General features: G+C 38.4%; 1 protein-coding gene across 3 annotated transcripts in view; it reads right to left on the bottom strand.

Moving 5' to 3' along the window:
* BTBD8 (BTB domain containing 8) overlaps positions 1-24,716 on the bottom strand; it is a 43,564-nt gene extending 18,848 nt beyond the window's left edge. The window contains exons 1-11 of one of the 3 annotated variants that reach the window (XM_074832477.1): positions 24,430-24,716; positions 24,162-24,347; positions 13,088-13,359; positions 12,078-12,195; positions 8,938-9,027; positions 7,164-7,244; positions 5,901-5,997; positions 5,196-5,284; positions 4,880-4,982; positions 1,536-1,718; positions 581-718 (exon numbers count right to left, since the gene is read on the bottom strand). In XM_074832477.1, coding sequence (XP_074688578.1) covers positions 581-718; positions 1,536-1,718; positions 4,880-4,982; positions 5,196-5,284; positions 5,901-5,997; positions 7,164-7,244; positions 8,938-9,027; positions 12,078-12,195; positions 13,088-13,359; positions 24,162-24,347; positions 24,430-24,539 — 1,467 coding nt within the window. In that variant the 5' untranslated portion in view covers positions 24,540-24,716. The remainder of the gene's footprint in view (positions 1-580; positions 719-1,535; positions 1,719-4,879; positions 4,983-5,195; positions 5,285-5,900; positions 5,998-7,163; positions 7,245-8,937; positions 9,028-12,077; positions 12,196-13,087; positions 13,360-24,161; positions 24,348-24,429) is intronic. The other 2 variants (XM_074832474.1, XM_074832475.1) reach the window with 2 other exon arrangements.
* Between the last annotated feature and the right edge of the window lie 1,412 nt (positions 24,717-26,128).

Below are 26,128 nucleotides of genomic sequence, written 5' to 3'. Positions count from 1 at the left end.
CCCAGCATTACAGTCAACCACAGCTTAAATATCATTGTTTAGATTGTGTAGGTATACAGGGTATGTTACACACATGGAGACTGACACCTCCCTCCAAACCAAAACACACACACTAGATCACTTCAGAGGACAGTCTTAAACAAAAGCAAACGTAGCTGTGACTTTTACAAAAAGGGGGGTAGAAGTACACAGAGAAAGAGAATAAGCTCTTTTCCCCCGTAAGTTAAAGGTAATGCAACATTTTGATATTTTTTTTCTCATCACAAATTTAAAGTGATAGTAAAGATCAACAGAGTGCTGGTGCCCATGGGACTTACATTCTCAGTAATACACAATAATTTTTTTATTGCCATAGATAGGGTTTCTCTTTAAAAGAAAAAATTGTTAATATCCAGTAAACAAATGGCAACATTTTCTGCACTTCCAACAGAACCATGGATTTATGCAGATGCTTTTCTGTGTGACTCCAACTGCAGGACTGAGCCACCTGAGCTCAAACCACATCATCTGATTTGAACCATTACATGAAACAAACAGCAGAATAGTTTTTCCTACAAACACTGCACACTGAAAAACCTACCATCTCCTTCACATTTGTGGAGTCCAACAACATATCCACAGCTACAAGAAGAAAGCAGCTATTTTCATTATTAATACTTTTTTCAATTGCATTAAAAATTAGTTCTAGAAGGTCAGGTTTGCTGCTCATTGCCTGTGCCTGAGGAAACAACAAAAGGCAGCCGTGTAAAACAAAAGAGTGTACTTCATATGCAAAAGCATTACTGAGCAGAGAGGATCTGCTATCACGCTGTGCAGGAGGTATTCCAAAGCTGAGCATCTTCCTTTGTATTCATTCCATAACCCCACCCCTCTCCAGGCCTCTAGCAAATCATCCTAAGGCCTCTCACTAACTCAAATTTTAGGAACAAGCATACTGTGATGAATTTACAGCCACATGCAACTCTAGATTCAAAGACAAAATGTTTTAACATCTCCCTCTTTATTTTTTTAACCCTCTATACATATTTAAAAAATCTTTCATGGGAGAAATGAACCAGCTAGATGACTAGATATGTTCTCACCAGGACCTGCAGCATTGCCCCATTCTTGTGACTCACAACAAAAATCAGTAGGAGTTTGAGTATACTGCTAATACTCATAATCATTCTTGTAAGTATATGCTGTTGTTCTAGGGCTCCAAAAGCTTTTTCAAAGCTTATGTATATACTTATCTCTTTTCAGCACAGAAGCTGTCCCACTAAATTCATTGGAACTTTTGCTTCACTGAGGCACATAACCTGAACTCAGTATCAACCCTGTGTATCGAAGTATTAATGTGCTTTAAAACAACACTGAAAAAAATGCCACCCCCAAAACCAACTTAGCACTGCTTAATTTTTTTTTTTAATTTTCCACAGAATTGTACTTTAAAGCAAACGTTGAAACTATTTTGATTATTTAGCAGCCTAAACTATCTCAAGTGTGATATAATTCAATTTATTTGGAAGCATACAATAACTTGAGGGTACTTTTACCTGCAACAAAATAGAGAAGCCTTCACTTTGTACTATGTGTAGGAAGTTTGCCACAATAAATGTTACACATTCTTCTTGTAGACTAGATGCCAAGGCCACAGCTGTCTCTGTCCATTTCACTTGGGGAAGACTATTGATCAGCCGGTCAGTCTCCATCAAAAAGAAAGCAGCATTCTTATGGTTCTTAAAATAAAAACAGAAATCAGCCTGTTGCCAAGTAATCACCTAAAGAATTGCTGCTCGTAAAATAGCTTCTGTTCAGTTACTGAATACTTACACAAGGATCCAATCATGTATTAGTTTTCCTTCTTTAAATAAATTTGGATTTTGATAATTCTGAACATTATACCTTTGAAACTAAAGCAGAAAAAGAAAAATCTACTGCTTCTGGTTTGCCTGCTGAAGTTAGGCAGCAAAGTTTCCAGTAGCTTTTATTGTATTTTTTCAACTGTGTATCATTACATACTGCAGTCCTGAACAAAATAAGGTAAATGTTAACTGGAGAAACTGAATAGAGAAAAACCTTTTAAGTCACCCAAAGATGTAATAAATTCTCAAATAAAATGGGTAAGTGAAAGTTTTAGGTGAGTATGGATGGCCTAGCATTCAGGATTCATAAATACCCAAGCATTTTCATAGTTATGAATCCTTTAGCTTTATTTGAAGGAGACAGACATCAAATATTTGTCTTCCCAGATGGAGTTTTAACTGAACTTACCCTCTTTGTTGTCTAATGTTTCTCTAAGAAACATAACAGTTATTTAAAACAAGCAAACAGATTTGCTAATATTTATTCCCCTGGTCTGTGCCTTTGGTTCTTTCGTGCATTGCATCAGCACAGTACCTGGGGGCAACTTCTACTGACTAACACATCACTTAAAAAGAACTTGCAATTTATTGTTATCCACATTAGAATGGATTGAAAGCTCTACTCAACATGACCTAGCAGGTCACTGATAAATTACGCAGGAAGATCAGTAACACTGAAGAAAGCAACAATTCAGATAAATACTTGACACAAAACTCCCTACTGTAAATTCAGATTATAATCATGTCTGTCCCATGCAAAGTAGAAAGCAGGGAGGATTTTCTTCATGCATACTATAGTTACAACATAAAATCTGGTCAGCCATTGTTCAAGTATATGCTTTTTATTATTTTACTTATCTGTGGGCAAAACCAGTTTGCTTCTATGCATATAAGGTAAATTAAAGATTAAGTATATGCTTATGGTTTGATCTTGCTCTCACTGGACTCAATTACAAGCTTTCTGAACTGTCCAGAATTCAGCCTCTGCTCACAAGGCAATAAGCATTTACTCCCATTAGACACTTCCAGTGAAATATAAAAGGCCTTCATTGACTTCTAATTAAATCAGCACTTTGTAGGAGTGGCTTTAACTGAATTTTACTTCTTTTGTTGTATTTTTTTCCTAACCATTCTCGAGTAGAGTGCACTTATCTAAAAAGACAGTAATTTTCTTGCATGTAGTTGAGGCACCTGGGATAAGTAACTGAACAGTGTTTTAAACTGAACTCCTATTTTAATGTTTCTATGTTCATCATTGTGGCTTCCCAAAGATTTTCTGATCAGCAATCTCCTTTTCTTTGTACCTTTTCTTCCTGAAATGGGCTGCCCCACATGAGCTAGGTTTTACGTTTCCAAGACTGGTAAATGAAAGGATCAGTAGAGTCATACTCTTTAACTGGGTGTAACTATTAAAAAGTTTTACAGCAGAGAACTGTAGCAGTGGAGAAGAGAGGATCTTAAAACATACAGTAGCCCCTGCAAAATTAATGTCAGACCTTTTCTTCTTTCTCCCTCAAGCAGCTTTAAGCATTTTTGCAGATTTTCAAAAACTCCACTGGGAATCCTACGAGTTTTTGGACTGGGTGTCTTAAGAGCTCAGCGCTAAATGATCACTTACCAGAACTGTTCTGTGGACCAAAGAGGCTTATGCTTTATTTTTTAGTTTTGGAGTTCTAAATGCCTTCTAGGCTTCAGTTCATAAAATACTAGTGATTCTTGCAAAGACACACCAATGCAAATTTTAAATTAGTAAAATGGGAACCAAAGCACACTTTAGTTCAGACTGCAAAAGTGTTCCAGAGAAGCTGGGTATGCAGCTGGAGCAGTACTGAGTACCACAGTGTACCACCTGAATATGCAGTAGCAGCTGCCACTCACAGCTGGCCTGCTGGCCTCAGCGCTTGACAGGGTAAGTACTCCATCAAAGAAGTCCTGAGATAAAAACAGTCCCAAGAAGCCTTCACAGCCCTTTCAGTGAGGGGCAGTTCTTGGCCAGAACCACTTAAGAATGCATCTCTTGAATTAGGGGTATGTTTGGCAGCGTGGGTAGCCATACCTGAGCTATTTAGCTTGGATAACAAGTAACAACAGTAACAGAGAGAGGGGGACAAGGACTTCAGCATGAGATATGAGACATCACATACTTAGCTATCTGGTGTGTGCTAGCACTAAAATCATCTTGTGAATGTTGCCTGAGCGAGTTACATGACACTTTGTGTATGCCAGTCCACATTATGGCCACATGCATACACAGGCAGCAGCTGTACAGGTTTACCTTTAGCTCCTCTACGTACTCTTCATATCTCTGTTATAATTCAGTGCATTTACAGGCTAATTGCCAGACCAAATTCCTGTTAACAGGTCTAGTTCAAAACTTTAAGTCAGCTCTGAGGGTAGTTTTATACAGAAACACAATTAGGAAGTAAGTTTAGGCAGATCTAAATTGGAACAATGTTAAGTATATGCCACAAAAAAAGAACGCTAAGCTTTGAGGGGATCAATTCAATAGTTATCTGAGAAGTAGAAGATATATATACTATACTGTTGCTTCATTTTTGAAAAGTCAGCTTGCCTGCAAACAAATGGCTTGTGATCACTGATAGCCAGTGATCACCCAAAGTCTGGAAAAAAAGTACATTTTTTCCGAATTAAAATATAGACAAATAGGAAAAGGCAATCACAAATTATATATGCTGCCACCTAACATAGAAATTGATACAGTGATTTGCTGTTCCTCACTATCCGAATACATAATGCTGCGCTATGATGTCACAGCTCTGTTTTATAACTTATTTTGTATTGTTATGCTGGACTTGGATGTGATTATCACTAGACTGTGTGCCACGAAGCATAACAATGATATCTGCATAACAAAATCTGGTTTTTGTTATTTTAATGGGAACTTTTATATAGTATAAGCATACTACAGATTTAAAATACTGTATTTATTATCTCTTAAATTACATTGTACAGCTAAATAAGGAAAAAATTTACATTGCTCTATTTTTATATAAAGCACACTATATACTACTTACCAAAGAGTTAATCAACATAACAAGACAGTTGTTCTGAAGTTCAGTAGGTAAACTGGCAAAGCTTCTCTCTGACAAACATTTTGCAAAATGTTTTCCTACCCATCTGTTGAAAAGAGAGCCTTTCTTAGGTAAGGAAGATGAAAAATGTTCTATCTTCACTTGTTAGCATAAGTGATACCTCTACATTATTGTGAAGAAAAAAAATGTTTAAAATATGAACATTTCATATGCCAAAATAAACCCAATCTCACAAATAATTTCAACAGAAAGCAGAGAAATTAAAAACATAAACCATCATTTATTTTATTTTACTTACTTCATGCAAGCAGAGTATAGGTTTTCGACTCCCAATGAATGAGCAATAGCCATGCATTCTAGTACAGGTTGCTGTTTTCCAGGAACAGGCTAGAGTTGTTAGCAAATCATCACAATTATTGTACATTCTAACTTATGGAAACTGTACACAAGTAGTTCAAACAGAAGTACTGGTAGCTACCATGGTATTTGTCTTTATGCAGAACAGGGAAATCATCTGCCTCCACCCATGTCAATAAAGTAGTATTCAGCCTAGTGCATGAAAATGCATGAAAATGCTCAACTCTAAGCAGTTGTTTGTTTTTAAACTAATTTTAATTGAACACAAATATTTTCTACATATATGCCAATGAAATCTGATATACAAATATATAATATTTCCATATTCCTATTAAGAACAATTATATATACAATGGAATGTATTAAATTATACTCCATGTAATTTAATATATTGAATGTGTGAAATACTGTTTTTCATCAGTTGTGGTTTACAAGTTTCTATACATACGTGGATGGTATTACAGGCCTTACTCCCATCATCAATCCCAGTGAATTTAGCAGATTTACACATAAGAATAGGGTCCATTGACTTAAGCTAACACTTTGACCACACAGTTAAGTATCTTGTCAATATGATCTGTAAGTAATAGAATCAAAATTCTTCTTAGGCTTTATGGCTCACAAAGTAGCATGAGAACTGACATACCTTTTGGAAAAAATTGCAGTAATCTCTTTTCAGAATGTAGATAGCTACTTCTTTCAGCCCATCTAGCCCATACATATCTGCAATGCCCAACATGCGACTAAAAAGAAAGCAGTAGCAACAGGAATCAAAAATCATTTTGATATATGCATTGTGCTTACAAGACAATTTACATGCTGATTTCACCTCTGTGTTCAGTCAGAATTTACTGCAGAAATAGACTGATAACCAAGTGTGAAACTTGCCAAAGAATAATGTTCAAACAGAAACGTGTATTGACCTAATAACAATCTCTCAACCACTGAGTTCAGTCTGTATAAAAGTTAAGCCTCAGCCACTAGCTGAGAAACTGTTTAGAAGACTCTCAGTTTCTCTATTTTAAGGTAGCAAGTGAAAAAGATATTTGTGCAGGCAGAGTTCTGGCATTTTGTAGGTTTTTTCCAAGGATTACATAAAATGTTATTGATGACATTGTATCTGAGAATTATGTCCGTTTCAAATACTAAAAAGCACTGTGAACAAACTGTTATTCTGTATAATATATATATAAATCATAGTTTTATTTCCTGCATCAATTCATTACCTAAATATTGACATTGTGGCATATTATAAACAATTCCATATTTTTATTTTAGATAGATAAGATTTGAACAACGATTTCTAACATTAAGAAATAGTAGCATTTTAATGTTTAGTGGCAGAGTTCAACAGCTAGTATAGAACTGGTTTCAGGGAATGATTCACACATATCAGAACTTACTTCACTAATACAGGATTATGTGTACACTGTGATTAAAAATTATCCCAGAGAAAATGCCAACATTTACATTGGTTGCTATATATAATCTTTTATGGATCTAAGACTCACTACTTAGCCTTCACATCAACTTGAATGATCATTTAAAAATAAATTCCAAATATTAACTGTTAAATACTATCACACATTGTATATATTATTCTGAAAACTAAAAGGAAGATACAGGAAAATTAGAAATTATTTGGGTCTAAAACACACTTCTGTTTTTCACTCTCCTCATAGAATATTCCAAAAATGACCGGCACACCTTTTCCAGTAGCTGTCAAATAAACAAGATTTCAACAGCTTTATTTTTATAATTTCCTCAAGTATGTTTAGGCGTAAAGATTATTATATTTGACATTTTTGTCTTATTCATACTACAGGAAGAATTTTCCTTACAGAACAAGTTTGTTCCTTACAGAACAAGCACAAACTACAATTAAAAAATAATAAAAGTTGACATATACCCAACATCAACTTTGTCTGGGAAGTCCAGAATACCTCCATATATAAAATGCAAGATGACACTCATTTCTATGTGGCTTATGCTGCAAAAAAAGAAAGAAAGAAAAAAAAAACAAATAAAGATATGTCCAGAATAGAATATAACACATTTCTTAGCCAAAGGAAGTTGGTCAAAAGGCTGATACATCATCCAGCTGCTCTGTGAATGGAAGGTGAATCTGATAAAATTAAAGCTATTTTCAAGATTACTGCAATGTAAAAGTATATGTACGTCTCAGTGTGCAATCTTCAGAACCCGTAAGTGCTGTGTACATTAGTATAAATGGATTATAGTCATGCAGATTGAACTAAGACCCTTTAAAACATTAGTCATGTTTAAGCAACAGACATCGATGACTGAAAGCAAAAGGAAAAAACAAATGTTGCAACATGCTGAGAAGCAAAATCAGCACAGTTGTCTCTCTGCATATTAGTACATGATAGCCATAAAATCAGCAAGAAGAAGTTTCCCCACAGTCTTGCCAGCTGTTATGCAGAATTTTCATTATTTCAGAGTAAGCCATATGTACTTTATTTATAAGTGTTTAAAAAGACATCACGGAAATCTGCACCAAGCAGAAAACTGAACTAGAAAAGGTAATATTATGAATATGATTCTTAGTAACATAAATTATGAGACATTGGCATGAGAATATACTCCTATAAAGATTAAGTACTTCTCAGGAGAAACCCTCTACTGAAAAATAAGGATGAAAATTTCTTAGCCATGTAAAAATCAATTACAGGGAGAGAAGTGTAAATACCAGAAGTAACTGTTGACTGTCAGTCTCTAAAACATACTGTGTATAGCATAAAAGCTAAGGAATCAATTAAATGTGTATTGTTTTATAAGGATTAGGAAGTTATAACCAAATCAACAGATAACCTTCCTGATTTTGCAGTAATATTATTACACTGACAGAAAATGAAAATTATGAAAATACAAGAAAGTATCACTTGGCCAAACAATTTTATATCAGCACAAAGCAATTATATTTTGCAGCACTGTAAGGTACACAGTTCTTTCTGAAGAAAACTGAGTCAGCCAACATCATGCCTAAACAAAAAAGCTAACATGTTACAAGTATCAGTATTAGTTTGCTTTTAAAGAAAATTTAATATATTTCAGTTTATTTTTCTGATAGCGAAAAGAAGTAACCTGGCACTCCCCAGTTTATCTATGAAGTCTTAAGTATTCATCCTACACCGATAGCTCCATTATTTTCAGCTCTCACACAGAAAGCCATTGCAAACAAGCACACCAGTCAAAATTCTTTTAGCGTATGATGCTGAAATATAATTATTAAACACTGTTTGAGAAATGTAATTGTTTATTTGTCTTTACATTGTAAATATACTTATTGTACAAATAGGTATGAAAATAAATTACACTATTCAGACATTCATAATACTTTTCATGACATGTACAACATGAGGTGAAAGAAGAGAATTGTAAAATCGACTGTGAATACTAAAACATACTTTACAAAAAAAGAGTAGTACGCTTCTGCTGATGAAAAAGACTTCTTCCCTGAACCATCTGACAATATTAACAAACACACTACAAGCTGTTTCATACTGAAGTCAAAACAGTGCTCAGGAAATGTATCAGGTTGAAGAAAAGTGTCAAGGCAGATTAATCGTCAGTACTCTATACACAGCACAGTTGTTACATATTTGCAATGATTTTAAATTGCCTACCTTTGCTCCCACACGACTTGCAAAGACAACACTTACCCTTGAAGAGTGATGTGCTCTTGGGAGCTTTCAGCCCAACTTCCACTCAGCATAGCAGCAAAGTAACTAGATCTGGCACATAAAATGGCCCTGAGAGAGAAAAAGTAAACATTATTCCACTAGATACAAAATTTATTATGAGACTCTCTGATAACATTGACTTAAATCTTTGCCCTTTATGCATTAAGGTGTCATCTGTATACTGCATGCCTTTTCTTCCAGTATGTTTGGAATTTCAAAATATGCTAAAGAAAAAAACAAACCGTACTCTAGATTTCTCGGTTAAAGCTTGTTTCTAGTATGACTCTGACATTCACGTGGAGGAAATCTATTACCACAAGCATTTTCCTTTCATATAATATAAAATTGCAAATTTATTTCTTCTGTTTTATTTACCAAGTAACACTAAATAAGCTTGTTTATAAGGCCCTATTTTAGCCAAAATTTTTATATATATAAATATATATTCTTTATATTCTTTTTATACTACAAAATGTGTATTTATTAAAATGAAAAGAGAACTATAAAGCTTTTTTTATTTGAAATTGGCTGGCCACCTACCAGCACATCCTAAAAGTCAAACAAACTTGATACTTAGCATATGATACAACATATCACATATACAACATATGAAACAGTGTGTTTCCAGCACTGTTTAAGAAGAGCTATCAATTACTTCTGTTTAGACTTATTACGCTTGTATATTTATAAGGCATAACTGGCCATAAAGGGACTAATTCAATTTACTACTACTTCCACCAGAGACAATAAAGGAAGCCCAGACCAGTAGTCTGTGTAGCTCAGTATCTTCACCAGTATTACAATCTTCAAAAAAACAGATGAAAAGACGTTTGTAATACAAGCTTCTCAAGGTGGATGTGGAAGTCCAGAAAGGGAGAGATAGTGGATGACAACTGCTTTATGATTTCAGCCTTCCAGATTTACACCAGTTAAACCAGTTTAACCAGTGTTAGCCTTTATATCTCTTACCTGCGCTATTGCAGCTATAGATAATATTCTCATACATACAATTTTCTTCTGACACCTACTAAGCTTCCTATTATTTATAAAATTACTTTATGTCTTGTCTTCCTGTGGCAGAAGAAGCAAAGTGTTATATTAGGCATGTGAATCCCTTCTTTTTACATGTATTTGTTGGCTCTTAAAATGTTTCAGAACGCTCTCATTTTGTGTAGGAAGAAGTATGAAGAATGCTATTTATGGTCTCTTTTCTAGTCATTATATATTCTGGAATCTCTTATCTCTGTTCCCTCCTCCTGCTTCCCAAGTCTCTGTACTTTAAATTAGGAACTTCTCACACATTCCTCCTGGGGTTCATCCAGCAATAATAACAAAAAAAACTTTTACAGAATGTTTCATATCTCAGTGAAATACATCCACATGTAAATGGGTATTACATCACATCTTTGAGTATGTGAAATTCTGAATACACACACAATCTTGTTTTTGTAAGATATAGTAGCACAATATCATGGAGATATGAAATACACTATCTCCAATTTTGTCATCTTCTTCCAAATAAATTTTAGTAATGAACAGGCTAGATCAACTTCAAGGATGTAGTTGAAGTGGATATTTCAAAGACTCATTTTAAATAATATGGACAAGTATGTATTACCTAAATATACATTGATAAAACTTTAACTTTGGTGATACCAAATGAATTTGAAGTAAATTTATCTGTGCTTTCCTACTGTCATGGTTTGTGCCACAAGTTTATTACTGGACAAATTTGACTTGCTCCACTCAGAGCTCTGTAAGAATACAACACAGCACTAGGGAGACATAACTTGGCAACTCTCTCGGAGCACTGCTGCTCACACTGTAAAGTCTATTGGAAGTTCATAGGACTTCATGAGAAAATAAGGAATACTGAGATAAGTGGGTGGGAGAGGGTACAGGCTTAAACTGTCTCCTGTTTGAGAACGTCAAAAAACTTCTTAAAATAAATAAATCATACTGGTGCCTCCACGACAATTATACCCAAAGTTAGATTTCCCTTATTGACTCCTACTGTTCACACGATGCAGTACTAAAACAAGCAAGTCTTATGACCGTTTCAGAACATCCTTGTTTTCTCTATCATTTACTGCTGTATTATTTGATGCTGGTTAGAGTAGATACGTTGCTCCAGGCAGTAAGTGGCCTAAATTAAGGAAGCTCTGCTGATGGAATCTTTCTGTTGACTTTCTTTTTGCACTGAAGTACTTGTTTCTCAAAGTTATGGACCTGAGAACATGTAGTTTTATAGTGTAGACCAGAAGAAACAAACATGCCTAACTACATTCTGGAAATTTAGTATATATCCAAATAATCACCCCCCCACACTATTATGACATACATTCTGTAAAGATATTTGTGATGTCAGGAATATAACCCCCCACACTGGTTTTGTGTTGAGAAAATACTAGAAGTAGTGGAGGGCTTTTATAATCTCTCTGTTATTTATATACTCAAAGGGAACAAAATACAGGCTGTCTAGTTTGCTATCTCAAATGCAAACAGAGTCATATCAAGGTTCACGGAATGGTACTGACACTTTAATTTGCCTTCCCAAGCTACAGAAGTCCAATAAGCCAAAGTTCTTAAATGGTCTTGGACTTTAGATCTAATAAAGGCTGCTGACCAATCTTTACATACATGACTAAATGAAAGTAAAATCAGATTCTGTATGCACAGATCCTGAAGAGCAGGGAAAAAAAATATAATTACAACACCAGAAATTTTCTAGCTGTATGGTAATTTTATTCAGTATTAATAGCTGAATAGTTTATTAATAGATTTTTCATTTTCTTCGGAGAGCATAGATTATTTAAAAAAAGGTTAGCAAAGAAAACCTACACAGTATTTATACCTGAGTATATACACATGATATGAGTTTACAGTGGCAATCTTAGAAGTGCTAAAACCACAATTGTTTTCACAATAGTTGCTATTAATGAGATAAATAATTTTCATTAGTATCAAAGTACGGCCACTTCTCACATAAGACCTAAAAACTATAATGGTTCACAGCTAGATAACAGCACCAGCAATAACTTACTATAGATACATCTTAGCAGCAGCATTTTATACTAAAAGGATTTTGGTTGAAAAATTTACAGTAAATACTTATGTACCTGTGAGCTTGAAAATCTTTGCCTTCTATGCAAATATTAATATCTGGACAGCAGCACTTTTTGTAGAGCATCATTAAGTCTTCTCCTAACACAGATGCAGTTTCTAGTTTGGAAACACCTGCAGACAGAGGGAAATAGCTATTTTTCACTTTGTCCAGTGTAGACTAGACTATTGGCAGTATACAGACAACTTAAAGTGTTTGAAAAGAAGAATCTGACAAAAAGAAATTTTTTAATATTGCATATTCAAGCTAGAATTTTCCTTGAAAGTTTTTCCAGACCATGCATTTTACTTCTTGTTTTATCTTGAGATACCAGATATTTGACCAATGCTTCGTATTTGATATCTACAGAAGTGCTACAGTTACTCTTTTGTAAGATTATATATCCAAGTTCATTTTTTCTACAGAGATCTGGTACCTCTGCATTAAAGAAAATAAGACTCTGAGGAAGTTCAGGGTCATGTAGCACTGTAAGCTTCTACCAGAACAGATTTGTTGCTTGATCCTATTTTAATGACACAGCTGTAGCAGCCAACACCTCTGGTGTAGATGCAGTTACACATTTCCTTGTGTTACTTATTTCATTCACAGTTGTAGTAGGGAAGATTCTGAAAGATTCCAAAATCCTCATAAACCAACAGTGGAACTAGTATAATTTGCTAGAAAAGGAAGGGAATGGAGGGATTCTGCTCTATTGAAGTCCTGCGTGGTGAGGACTCAAGTTTGCTGTATTACAGAGTAAAGATAGAACACAATGCCTGATGCCTGGCAAGTCCTGTCAGTCGACTTAAACTGTGAGTTAAAGTGAACCACTCCTGCCAAACTTCTGCAGCAATTCATTTTTTTACCGTGTGAGAGAATGAGGTATGCCGTAGCAAAGAATATCCACGTAAACTGTGTTATAACAACGCTTTAACCTTTGCCTGCATTTTTACATCTGTATAAGTCTTTGGATAATTATTTAAAAGAAAAAAACAAAAATAAACAAAGATATAGTCCCAAACCTACCTGCAGTGGCTTTGTTGCTTTCTGCATCAACGACTACTTCTGGCATTTCCTCTTCAATACAAGATAAGCAAGCAACTTCTTTCTGAACAGCTCCACTTGGAGTATTCTGACCAACAGGTGTTCTTTTGCCATCTCCAAGACAATTTATATTTTTTTGAGTGTTCTGAAGAGTAGCAATGTTGTTTTCTTGTATTAATTTGGGTTCCAATACTTTTTTCATCATAGCCAGCTCCTCAGCTTCTTTAAGATTTTTATCAGATGAATATACAAGCCTAGAAGATGACACTAAGTTTACTCCTGTAATTTTTTAATTGATCAAAACAAATAAAAATTGACTTTTTTTGTCTAACAAATTTCATGACCAAAACCCAAAAGTAGGACTCTACAGTGCTTAATAATAAACCAAACCTTTTAAAACCTGTATTTCTGGAAAACTTATTTCTGCAATGCTTGAAAAAGCATGAATCATAGAATCCTAGAATGGTTTGGGTTGGAAGGGACCTTAAAGATCACTTAGTTCCAACCCCCCTGCCACGGTCAGGGACACCTTCCACTAGACCAGGTTGCTCAAAGCCCCGTCCAACCTGGCCTTGAACACTGCCAGGGAGGGGCAGCCACAGCTTCTCTGGGCAACATGTGCCAGTGTCGCACCACCCTCACAGTAAAGAATTTCTTCCTTATAGCTAATCTACATCTATCCTCTTTCATTTTAAAACCCTTACCCCTCATCCTATCACTACACTCCCTGATAAAGAGCCCCTCCCCATCTTTCCTATAGCCCCTTTAAGTACTGGAAGGCCACTAGAAGGTCTCCCCAGAGCCTTCTCTTCTCCAGGCTGAACACCCCCAACTCTCTCAGCCTGTCCTCACAGGGGAGGTGCTCCAGCCCTCTGATCATCTTCGTGGCCTCCTCTGGACCTGCTCGAGCAGGTCCATGTCCTTATGTTGGGGGTCCCAGAGCTGGACACAGCACTCCAGGTGGGGTCTCATGAGAGTGGAGGGTAAGAATCCCCTCCCTCGACCTGGTGGCCACACTTCTCCTGATGTAGCCCAGGATACACACTGCCAGGTCATGTTGAACTTCTCGTCAACCAACAAACCCAGGTCCTTGCTTGTCCGTAGACAAGCATTACAAACAAAATATAGTATCAGGTTAAAAGCAACAAAGGTTTCTTTCCCCCACTTTGCTTTTTTAATTTAAGAAACATTTGTCTGCTCTTTATAGCTCAACTACTGGCAAAAGCAGAAGCAAACTGTATCAGTAATGATGACCAATTTATAAATTAGCATGACCAAGAAAAGGCATTTGATTGTCCTTTAATATCATCAAATTTACAAACCCCAAAATATAAAAACCTTCTAATATCAAGGTTACAAGTACAAAATCATAAGAATGGTATAGAGATATAAATAAATGGTATTAGAGACAGAAATTTTAATTTCAAAGGAAGTGCTTGAAAGCATGAAAATTTGCAGTTAAGATTACCCAAGAGCTTTCACTTTGCCCATATAGTAGTTCCAGCTTCCCACTTTCCCATCTGTTTCACCAGCTTATTTTTGGCTCAAGATCTGGAAAGGCTAACAAAGCCTGCAGTCTGTGACTGCAAGGATCTTGTATTTATAGAAAGATGCTGCACTCCAGCAACTTAATGAAGCCTTAAAAAGTCAATGTGAACAGTTAACATGCTTTATCAGTGCTTTCATACCATATAGATGAAGTTAGCAAAGTTTAACAGAAGAGCTACAGTTACTTTGGATTTAGCAGACATGTACTTACAGATCTGCATTTAGTCATTCATTCCATGGCAAAGAGGTTTATTGTTAATACTGGGAACATAGTAATTTGAGTATGCTATTTGAGCACTGTCCTCTAAAGGGGCAGAGAAAACATACAAAGAAATCATCTTCCTTCTTAAGTCCTGTATTTAAAGGATTGAGTTAGGTAGAATTTTTTCATCTGTGTGATACAGGTTGTCACCAAGAGAGAATGACAAGAAACAAGAATGTAGGGAATGGGAATTTTAGTATTTTATTAGATCTTGAAATCAAGGGCCAGAAGAATGTGTGACAGGAGTAATAAAATTTCACATTGAAAGAGTAAGATTAGTGGACCCTCTTTACATGGGTTTTTAAGGTTTTTGTACCTGTATGTGCTTTCAGAACTTCCAACCTGTGAACTTCACCTGACCATCTATTGCTTTTCGTATTTACAGTGCTTTCCAACCCAGCGTAACAATAGCATGAGGGAAAGACAAGTAATAACATGCCGTATTACCAAGAACAGGACCACAGGTTGCTTGCTGGAGCAGGGGGACTTTACAATTCTTCAGAAAATTCAAGACCATGACTTCTACACATTTTCCCTCTTCACTATGCTTCTCAGTACTTAACGTCCATGTTTTACAGCTCTGTGGCAATAGGACTTGAGAACAGAAATTCAGAGTAGAAACCCAATTAACCTAGAGATTTCAAAATCCCACAGAAGTATTCTGAAGTTTTGTCTTCAAGTTATTTCTCCACATTAGATCTTCCAAGAAATGTCACTATTAGACAAAATCTAACCATTCCCGGTTTATCCCTGCATCTTCACCAGATATAAGCAAATACCAGAATTACAGAAGTAAACTGGTAACACATACTGAATGTAAAAAACTGCAGGAAGATCCCTAGTAAGGGTTTGTTGAAAGAAAATTGCCATTCATAACATGTTAGGTTAAATTTGCACTGGAACTTTACTTATTCACCTTTCTGTTGCTGTGGAGCTATTGCATATTCAACATGTAAAGACAGTACAAACTGACTTTGAGGGAGAAAGAAAATTAGGGGCAACAAATACACTGCTTTGCCATAAATTTATTATTTTAATATTCTTGCTTACTTTCTGCCAGTAACTGAAAAACATATCCATAGGGAATCTGATAAGCTAGGCAATGAGGCAACAATCTCCTGGGAATCCTCAGGGTATTTTCAGATAATCAACATAAGAAACCTCAGGAATGCAATTCTATTATCACTAGGCTTAAGTCAATAAAAATGGCATCCTTACAACTAGGAACTCTGTAAATAAAACAAGTAAAGTGGCATGTTGTTAAAGCAGAACTAAGTAACTGGTTTCTAGATATGAAAAAGTTATTCTATTTGAAATGTTTTCTCCTGTAAAAAGTCAAGGAACCTTCATTACTTCAGTTAATGTTTAAAATCCAGTCATTGTCCTAGATTTATTACTTCCAAAAACACAGCAGAATATCTGTATATTAGAGTCCTGCTTAGTACAGACTGTAAATTTACTACTTTGAAACACTCATGGAGGCATCCATTATTCTGCTTCACAGACTGCAATAATGATTTTGGCACATCTTTTAGAAATTTTCCTTTATCTCAGTTAAATCCCATTAGATGTTCCTTCCAGAATGGAAGATTCTGCAGTTTTCTAAAATTGGTTATAGAAAAATTTGCTTGGCAACACCTTTTATTTTATAGGCTCATTTCTAAAGGCAGAGTGATGTTTTCTAGAGGGTCTTTCTACAGAGTATCAAATGGCACCTTCCTGCATAAATAAAAGCTAGGGAAATCTTTCATCCACACCAAAAAGCATAGCTCAGACCTTGGAGCTCACATGTTTTAGTGATAATGTAAAACCATCTCTTTAAAACACAGTTGCTGTAAGAAAACAGGACCCTTACTGCAGAATTATGATAGAAATAGTTTTTACTGTTCCAAACCTCTTGAGTAGGCATCATTCGATGTGACATCTTAGTTTAGTAAGTTAAAGTGCAGAAGATAACAATTCTACAGAGTTACAAATTTCTTCTTTGAATCAGATAGAGGTATCATCAGGAGGTCTTAGAGCTTGACCAGTTTTGAACCGAGTTAAGTATTTACAAGAAAGCAGTTTTCATAGTCATCTGAACAATCCAAGAATGCATAAAAACGTTCCAGTTCTTCTAACATCCCTAATGATGATCAGGGACGGACTAGATTGTACTCACTGTGACCCAACAGCTTCCTAGGACATATAAGCAGTATGGAGTTATATTGTTTTTATAACAACCCATAGCCTACACAGACATCTCAAAATGCACTTAGAAGAAAAGCATGTACTTTGTAGTTTGCAAAATACTAAGAAAATGATAAGTAGCCCAACCAAACTTACTTTTGAGCATCTAAAGATTTCATTCCCAGTTTCATTTTTAAAGGTGTCCTGAAGTTATATCTCCTCTCATTCCAAATGACTTAAGCTAAATTCTTTGGGAAGTTTCTCAGCCTTAGAGCTCTCTTTAGAGCCCACCTATTTCCATGAATTGTAGACGCATGACTCCACACAGTCTTGTAAACCATACAGTCTCACTAGAAGAATAATCATCATGCAATTCTGTTTTCAGAACAGCCACAAAGCCAATACTGACTAGAATGAGAAAGACATTTTTATGCTCACTAAAAATATAAAAAACATGATCACAAAATATCCTAAGGTAATATTTGTGTCGAAAAAGAATTTTGAGTTATGATCCACTTCTTTGGTCCTTTGAGTCAAGAGGTACATTTCACTACTGTGGGCCACATCCACTGTCTGCAGGACTGACAAAATCCCAAACAGAAATGTTACATGCCAATAATGACCCTGGAGACAACACAAATAACAAGGGAAGTGAGAAAGGGCAGGTCTTATTTTCATGAAATACCATATTTAAATGCATGAGGAACTCATTTTTTTGTTACTTCCACAAACACCGAAAGTCACTGGAATTAACATCATCATCATCAAACTTTACCGAATGCTGTTAGGACAGCCTCTCCTATTGTCCCAAAGTAGTTGTTAACCAAATAAATAAATAAATAAAATTTCTCATCTAATTAGGCATCCTCCTTTCAAATGCTCCCTATAGCAGCTTCCACTTGCTCTGAGTGAGAGTTCTTCACTGAGCGGCCATCTGGAGAAGAGTTATCTGCCATCTTCTCCTTACCCACATTCTCCTTAAAGTTATACATACACACACACACACGTCATTGATGTCACTAGAGACGAGCTTTTGAGTTCTCAGCCACTAGCTGTTTAAACAGACAGGCTCTTATACATTTTGTTATGGATATATTGCATATATGTCCAGATTTGCAGAGCATTAGTAAAGAGATTACAAAGCAGGCTTGAACAAAAGCCATTAATGCCAGGAGAGAGGATTTTTCTTTTTCTATCTTGATGTTTTTTTCTGTCCACTAGCAACACAGACTGATTGCTAATGCTAAAGTGTGTCAGAAAACCAGAAACTTCTCCATCATCAATCCTATGGATAGCAAGTAGCTGTCAGCACAAAAGTCTGACACACATAAAAACAAGAAATTCTGCTGTTTGACAGTGTATCAGTTTAATTGCCCTGAAAAAAAAATTACTATGGTAACTTTAGAACAGAGTGACAAGTACAGATGCCCAAACCAGGATACTTACTTGGTAGTGTAAGGGATAATACAATTAATGAAAACAGACAAAACAAGTTATGCTTTTCTTTTATTTACAAGTTGTACAGATGCTGTGTGTTGTTTTCAACAGGAACTTGGTATAGCACATACCAGAACTTCACATAATAACTAGATTAGCAGTGAGATATCTTCTGTACATGTGTAAAACACCATATTGTACAGTTTTACTTAAACAAAGCCATGTGTTATCACAATTAAATGCCAAAATAAAAACAAGATCTATTAACTTTGTTAATAAAAATAACATTGAGAATGTGGGAAGTCTCTGAACCTCTCCCTGCCCACGGTTTTAATGCACTGATGTCTTTAGCAAAACCAACTGCAGCAAATACTCTCATACACCGCATTTAATCTTGGTGGACCTGCAAAAATATTTCAGCAATACACCTGTAGCAGTGAATCTTTGTTAGTGCAAGTTAAGCATGTCATATGCACAACTTCAACCTACCTCAATCACTTAAGATTCTTTCATTTCCCTTTAGATTTGCTAAAAGAACCGTCTGCTTAATTTTTGCAGCTAAGATGGTTATTTTAACTTAATTGATTTCTTGAGACAAGTATTTCAGTAAATTTCTTCTCATGAGATGCAATATCAACTGCTTTGCTGCCTCACACTGATGCCAATGTTCTGATTTCCTGTGAAAGAAGAATCTGGCCCTTAAGCAATCATGGTCCCAGTGAAAGGTTTCTACCAATTTCTCATAAATTCAATTTTTTTTTCTTGAGGCATAAATCCCTGGCATTAGATACTATGTTTTCCAAAGCAAGATGTTAGTATCACACACGTACCAAATATACAGCAACTTGACAGTTTAGCTTCTAAACTTCCTCTGAGAAATTGAGATTAGATATAAACATGGATTTAAAAAAAAAAGCAGGAAGAAAAAAAGACCAACTCAAAGTTTCTATGTATATGGAAAGCAGATAAGGTTGCCAATGTTTGGCATGTGTTTAAAGCCTGTTTTCATCAAAAGAAACAAGTCACCATGGTGAAGGCTTTCTTCCTCCAATAAGGTATAGCATAAACTACAAGACTTACATAGTATCTTACTTATTTCCCTCCCTCCTTCCTTGCTTAGCAAAGTCTCATTATTCTCACTGACTAGCTTAGCTTGTATTTATAACCACAACAAACTAACTTGGTGCTGTAGTAACAAACTCAGACCAGAGAATATTGCTGTATGAACGAAAGCTATTAAGTTAAAATAGCTTAGCTATTCAGAGGAGCAAATTCCTTAATCCCTTAATTTGGGAAATAAACACTTTGGTTCACAATAACTGGTTCTCAACTTTCTCAGTTTTCACTGTTCACTGGAGATAAACCTTTACAGAGCATTTTAACTTCCACAATTCAGGATTTATCATTTCACAGAGTTTAAGACAGTAACATCAAATTTCCCATGTTGCCCATATTTGTAGAGCAGGGTTTGTTAATTCCATTTGTTTTGGGAGGGATGATTTTCTTCAGCTGTACTGCTGATTTCCGTATATCTTAATGCAAGGAAATGAATAGTTGTGGACCCAAAAAATGCACCTGCAAGTACCACAAAAAGCCCTTTTGGCAGTTAGCTTGTTTTCAAGTTACATGAATCAGTCACTCAGAGAAGATACTCCTTGCATGGTAGGGTACACCACAACAGGCACGAGTGATAAGAGGATAAAAGGGAAGGACCATATCAGAATAAACTGTATAACCCACAAAATTTCAAGAACGTGGAAGGCATGCTATTCTTCTGAAATAGAGTGGTCTGCAATCATAACCCACTAGAGGGGAATGCACAAGCCTAGATATTAAGAGTAAGATTGCTGAGGCATAAGCATAAAGGAACTCTGTGTGCATGAGCAGAAGTCACATTTGTTTCCTCCAAAATACCCAGTATCCAATGGGGACTATGACAATCTAGCAATCAGTAAGAATAATCTCAGGCACAAGTTATTTAAAGAAATATTTCCCTTTTTCACTACTTTGTGATCCAGTGTTATGGAACCATAACTGGGAATTGTATGTAAATAACAAATATTCAGAAAAAAGTTGTGTTGTATTTGGTGCAACTGCTTTATGAAAACCTCACATGCAAGAGAAGGTCAAGCTGAAAATAGATGTAAGCCGTCATCTTCTGTAGTGTCAGTCTGATATCCTGTAATTTTAACAGGTACCCCACCTTCTGGCTTGGCTTTTTTCCTCTTGCACACAGAAAAATATTCTGACAGATAGGATCAACAATGATATTGCAAGAGGTGTGACTAAGTGACAGGTGAAACTGGAACAATGCTATAGGCTATCTATTGTATTAATAGCAGTTACTACAGCTGAAGATTTTTTCTACAAAGGAAAGGTGTGCACAGACTCTACAGAAAGAAGTTATTTTCATCATACTCTCTAGGAGTTTACCTTCAAGAACATTTATGCCTGCACTTAAGCTAGATGTAGTGTCCTTCTACTGCCCAATACAGAACTATACAAACATAACACAGTCAGAGCTTATCTGGTCTACTTTGAATCAACTGCTGGTACTGCAAATTAACCCCCGTGGCAGTAAATGTCACAATGACAATTGTATTCCTTTGCATTTGATCCATATTTATTGCTTTGTAACTGGATCTGACTGCCATTAGATTCTTCTCTGTCTGTCCTTAAGTCAGATCCCTTTAATACAAATATTAGGAGACAATGAGAATAATAACTAGATTTTTATTTCTGAAGCTGTATTTTTTTCTGACTGAAAGGGTAAAAAACAGTTTGCCTCTCAGTGGACAAGACAGTAATGCTCTAATGATCTGTGACAGACTATTGTCCTTCAGGGATGCTAAGTTTCTCTCTTCTTGACTGCAATTGTTGACCCTTTTCTAGTTGTGTTATGAAGAGTGATGGAAGGCTATTGGAAGGCAGAGTCAATATTACATTAGCTTCATCGGGCAAAAACATAGGGTGAATGGTGCCTACAATATGGATGCTGCACTTGCTGGTGACCAGCAGTTTCTTGTTGGTGTCCCCAGACAGAGCAAGTATAGGGAGGGAAGCAAAGCAGTGCTCAGTTGCTCATCTATTTCATGCAGAGGCTAAGCAGAAAGATGAGTATGAAGTTCACCATGCCCTCCATCCTGCTCAAAAATGCTCAGAAGCCTGGCAAGAGGAGTGGCACAGCCTTCAGCACACAAGTGACATGTAGCCCACATCTGTCCTGATTAAGAGAGACAGAGGCCCCAAGGAAGTACATCTCACAGAGATGCATGCCAGATAGAGCTTGTGAGAAAAAAAAAAAAAAAAAATATCCCCAAATCCCCAAGGAAAGATGATATTTACTTGGGAAGATAAAAGCTGAACACAAACAGGAAAAGGAATGAGCTTTTATTATAACTCTGATGAACTCTTAATACTGTATGAGTATTCTACTTCTCCTATTCTACAGGGAAACAGTATTTATAACCAGAAAACCTAGAACTTTTGTAGAAGACTACAACTTTCAGGAGCTCAACTGCAGCTATGGGTCTTAGTTAGACTTTATCATGGTGATTCACATGCTCCAAGAACTAGACTAGCTTCCAGTAAACATCAAGCTGTGATTTAAGGCACTGTTTTGGATTTGTGAAGATCTAATTAATATGTATCTTAATGATAAGAAACCACTGAGATGCAACAGCCACTGATACTAGCAGAAGTCATAATTTGAACAATGAAATAAGGCTCTTTTCAACCAAAGCTGCTTCCTTTCCTTGGTCCAAAGCAGTTCACTGTGGTCAAACTCCAGTGCAAGCTGCAACACAAATTTTCACAGAATATGCTAGGTTAGAGGATGCAGAAGCTGAGGTATCAAACAGCACCGAAGACTAAGTTGAAAAAAAACAACCATTGTGCAAAATGCACTTCATACATAGCTTAGAATATATGAGGAGGTTCATCTGAAGTATCTAAACTTACAGTGAAAAGATAAAACGTTTATAATTAGATGAGCTGTTCTGAGTTTAAAGGTGTTTTTCAATACTATGCTTTTTGGAGAACATGCCGGACTCTAGAAATCATTACTTGCCTTCCAGCAAACAGACAAAATTGAAAGCAAGTATCAGTGAACTGTAGACATATTAAATGCTTACCATTAAGAAAACAACGGAATAATGTAACAGTATATAATTAAAATAATTATTCCAAATAATTATTTCCCAATTTCCAATTTAAAATAATTTAGGGTTTTTTTAATTTGCATTATCATGCTTCTGCATGAAAGTCTTCTGTATCACTACTTACATGAATGTGAAGCAAATTAATGAAATCCAAAAAATAAGAAAGATATGAGATAAAAGCCGTGCTCTTTTGTTTCTTACTGCTTGTTTTGCTAATGGTCCTGCCAGACTTTGACAGTAACCTAACAAATGCCAGTCTGTCAGCCTGTTCCACTAGAGTGTGTTTTAAATATTACTCGCAGTTCAAAAAGTTTTCTTTTATACTTGTTGTAATTTTAGTACTGTGAACACATATTTTTAGCTATCTGCTGCCGTATTTACAAATGTAAGGAGAGAATGAGTGAAACCAATAGGGAGACGTCCGCCTAGGTTATAGTTTGGGCACTAAACTTTAAAATTGCACCACCTTTCCCTTCCTTTTGCCAACAATGTCAAAAGGTTGCAAGTGCATACATTTTTTAGGCACATCCTGAAATCATCTGAATCCCAGCGTGCCTAACCACTTTGCTCCTGGGCATGCCCCGAAGTGCCCATCAGCTTTAACATCAACACTGTTTTATAGAAGGTAGGTGGCACCACCACAGCTTTGCTGAAGAAAAGCAAACACTGCTCAGTTCTTTGAAGGAAGGATTAGAGGCACTTACAGGCAAGGAGGATTGCAAGGTCTGGTGGTGGCACCAGCCAACACCCCTGATGTACTCACCAAAGGTTTGGAGCAAGACGAGCGAGATGTCAGATATGTGCTAATAGCTGGCAATGGGAAAACACACTGGCCCTTGCACCAGGCCCTGGGGAGCAGTCAGCCCACGCGACGGTGCAGCACGCCTCGCTCCGGGCTCCCAGTTCGGTGGGAAAGCTGTGCTGTGTTTGGCCTAGCCCATGGATCACTAGGACCTAAGTGACGACCACACAGTTTCTAACGATGTATCCTCTTGATGCATCTTCATCTAACTTGATGGAGTCCTCCCAAGTTTTCAAATCCATAACTTTTTTTTTTTTTTTTTAACATGACACTCGAGTGGTTTTTCTTTGTTGCTTTCATTAGGTAGTCTTGCTAACAAGGGTATTAGCAGGCACAGACAATTTAAAAGGATACATTCAGGATTTCTGCTGTTTTTTCTCTCGGTCTATTACAAAGCCTTTACATACCCTAAAAAACATGCTACGGTGAGAGCATACCCATGCACTGTCAGCAGAGGGACGAAGGCAGAGGAAAGTAAGTTAGTTACAGGAAAGTCCTCTGCAAACGCTGCAGCAAGGCTGTGAAGTTACTGCTTTGACCGGGAAAGCTTTAAAACAGGTGTTAATACGGGAACGAAGAAGAGGAAGGACACCGGAGAGGTAGTGCTGAGGCCAGCCCATCAGCCCGAGGAGCGGGGCCGGTGCCCGCGGCTCCCGACCGCCGCGGCCGCGCACTCACCGCAGGAAGCGCCGGAACTCCGCGGGCCCCACGCCGTCCAGCCGCAGCACCTCGCGGGGCGGCCGCCCCCCGCCCAGCTCGGCGAAGAGCCGGGGCGCCCGCGCCAGCAGCACCGCCCGGTGCGCCCGCACCGCCGCGTCGCCCACACGGATCGTCACGTCGCAGCGCGTCCCCTCCGCCAGCAGCCTGCGGGAGCGCACCGTTACCGCCGCCTCGCCTCGCCTCTCCTCTCCTCCCCTCCCCGCCCGGGCCGCCGCCCCGCGCCTACCTGCCGAGGTCCTGCCGGAGCTCCTCGGCCAGCGCCTCCTTCAGCCGCTGCCGCTCCACCCCCGCCGGGCCGGGGCCCTTCGGCGCAGCGCCGCCGCCGCAGCGCGCCATGTGCCAACAGCCGCCCCGCTCCGCGCCCGGCGCGACGGCGGGAACGCGGGGCGGGGATTGACAGGCGGTCCCTTCGCGACGCCGCCGACGGTCGGCCCGTCGTATTCACGACAACAACCGGGGCGGCGCCTGCCTTCCCGCCAGCGCCAGCCCCGCCGGCAGCCGAGGGACCGTCCCCCGACGAGACGCGGGAGCCCCGCGGTGCGGGCTGCGGCGCCCGCCCCGCTCCCTCGGGGGGCGTGGCCAGAGGTGCCCTCCGCCAATGAGGGCCAGCGGCGCTCCGCCTGGCCCCGCCCCTCCCCCGGGCCCCCCGACGGGGGGTGGGCGGGCCCGGCCCTCCCCTGCGGCCGGGGCGGTACCTCCCGGCGGGGGCGGGGCGGGGCGGGCAGGAGGGGCCTCCCCGCACCGGCCCGCCTTCCCCTGCCGCTCTCCTTCCCAAAGGAAGAGTAACGCCATCGCACGGCATCGGTGCCTGCCCCGGCCGGTTGTTTTAAAAGCGGAGTCAGGCTTGGGATTGCTGCCCGTTGCCTGTCCACCTGCTGCACACAGAACCGAGCGCCAGCCCGCAAACCGGGGCACCGGTGGGCAGCGCTCTGCGGCGGGGCTGCCGGCCAGCAGGTCCCAGCGAGGGGGTGCTCCCCACAAAAAACCGTCCTCCCCAGCACCGACTTTCTTGCCAAGAAATTAAACTGCTGCGGAGGTGATAAAAGTCGCTCTACAACACCCTTCTGAGACAACGTTATAGTTCAAATAAAAGAAATATGTAATCATCTAAGTTGATAAATGCTGAAACTATTCAGGGGAAAATTATCCTTGAAAGGGAGGTACTAGCCATGGATGGAAAGGGTGAGATCAATACCATTATCACCATACTGAGAGCTCTTCCTCAGATTTTGCAAACTGCATGAAAGGAAGCAGCACATCACCAGCCACAAGCTAATACGCAGCTGACAGCACCCCTCAGTCCACTTTCTTGCAAGGATTATGCCAAGCAAGACATCAGCAGGGGCTGCGCCAAGTACCTGTGTGGGGCACCGTGGCTCAAAAGAGATGATGTGTGTGGTGGTGTGGGACTTGTTGGGACTCCCCAGTAACTGTCGTCTCTCTTCTACTGTGGTGTGGACGGTTGTTTCTGGCTCAGCTGGCTCCACTGCCTCTTCCGATGGGTCCCTGTTCATCCTCGACTGCTCCCAGGGCACCGCGCTCACTCTGCAGGTGGAGAGGGAGCCTTTGGGAACCCTATAGGCAGGTGACTCACCTCTTCTGGGGACTCATGTTTTGTGCTTCTTTTTTCTTTGTTGTTAGCATCCAGTTTTCCTCTCCCTTGCCATTACATGCAAGTTAATTCTACCCTCTGCTTCCATAATCAGTGTCTCTTCCTCCTATAAACGCAGGAACTTGGCAGCAGTTCTTGGAGACAAGAACGGTAGTTGCTAACAGAGGAAGAATAATGCCAACAACGAGGCATTATTTCCAATAAACTATAACAATCATAGCATGAGGAAGGCTGCACAGTGGACAGACACTTTAGCTATTCAAATCCAGTTCTTAGCCTCAGTAAAAAATCTCTCCATAGGAAGTCAGATAAA

The sequence above is a fragment of the Strix aluco genome, chromosome 8 (genome assembly GCF_031877795.1).
Source record: "Strix aluco isolate bStrAlu1 chromosome 8, bStrAlu1.hap1, whole genome shotgun sequence".
NCBI lineage: Eukaryota > Metazoa > Chordata > Aves > Strigiformes > Strigidae > Strix > Strix aluco.
The sequence above is the reverse complement of the archived record's forward strand: the minus strand, read 5'-3'. Positions and strand labels throughout refer to the sequence as shown.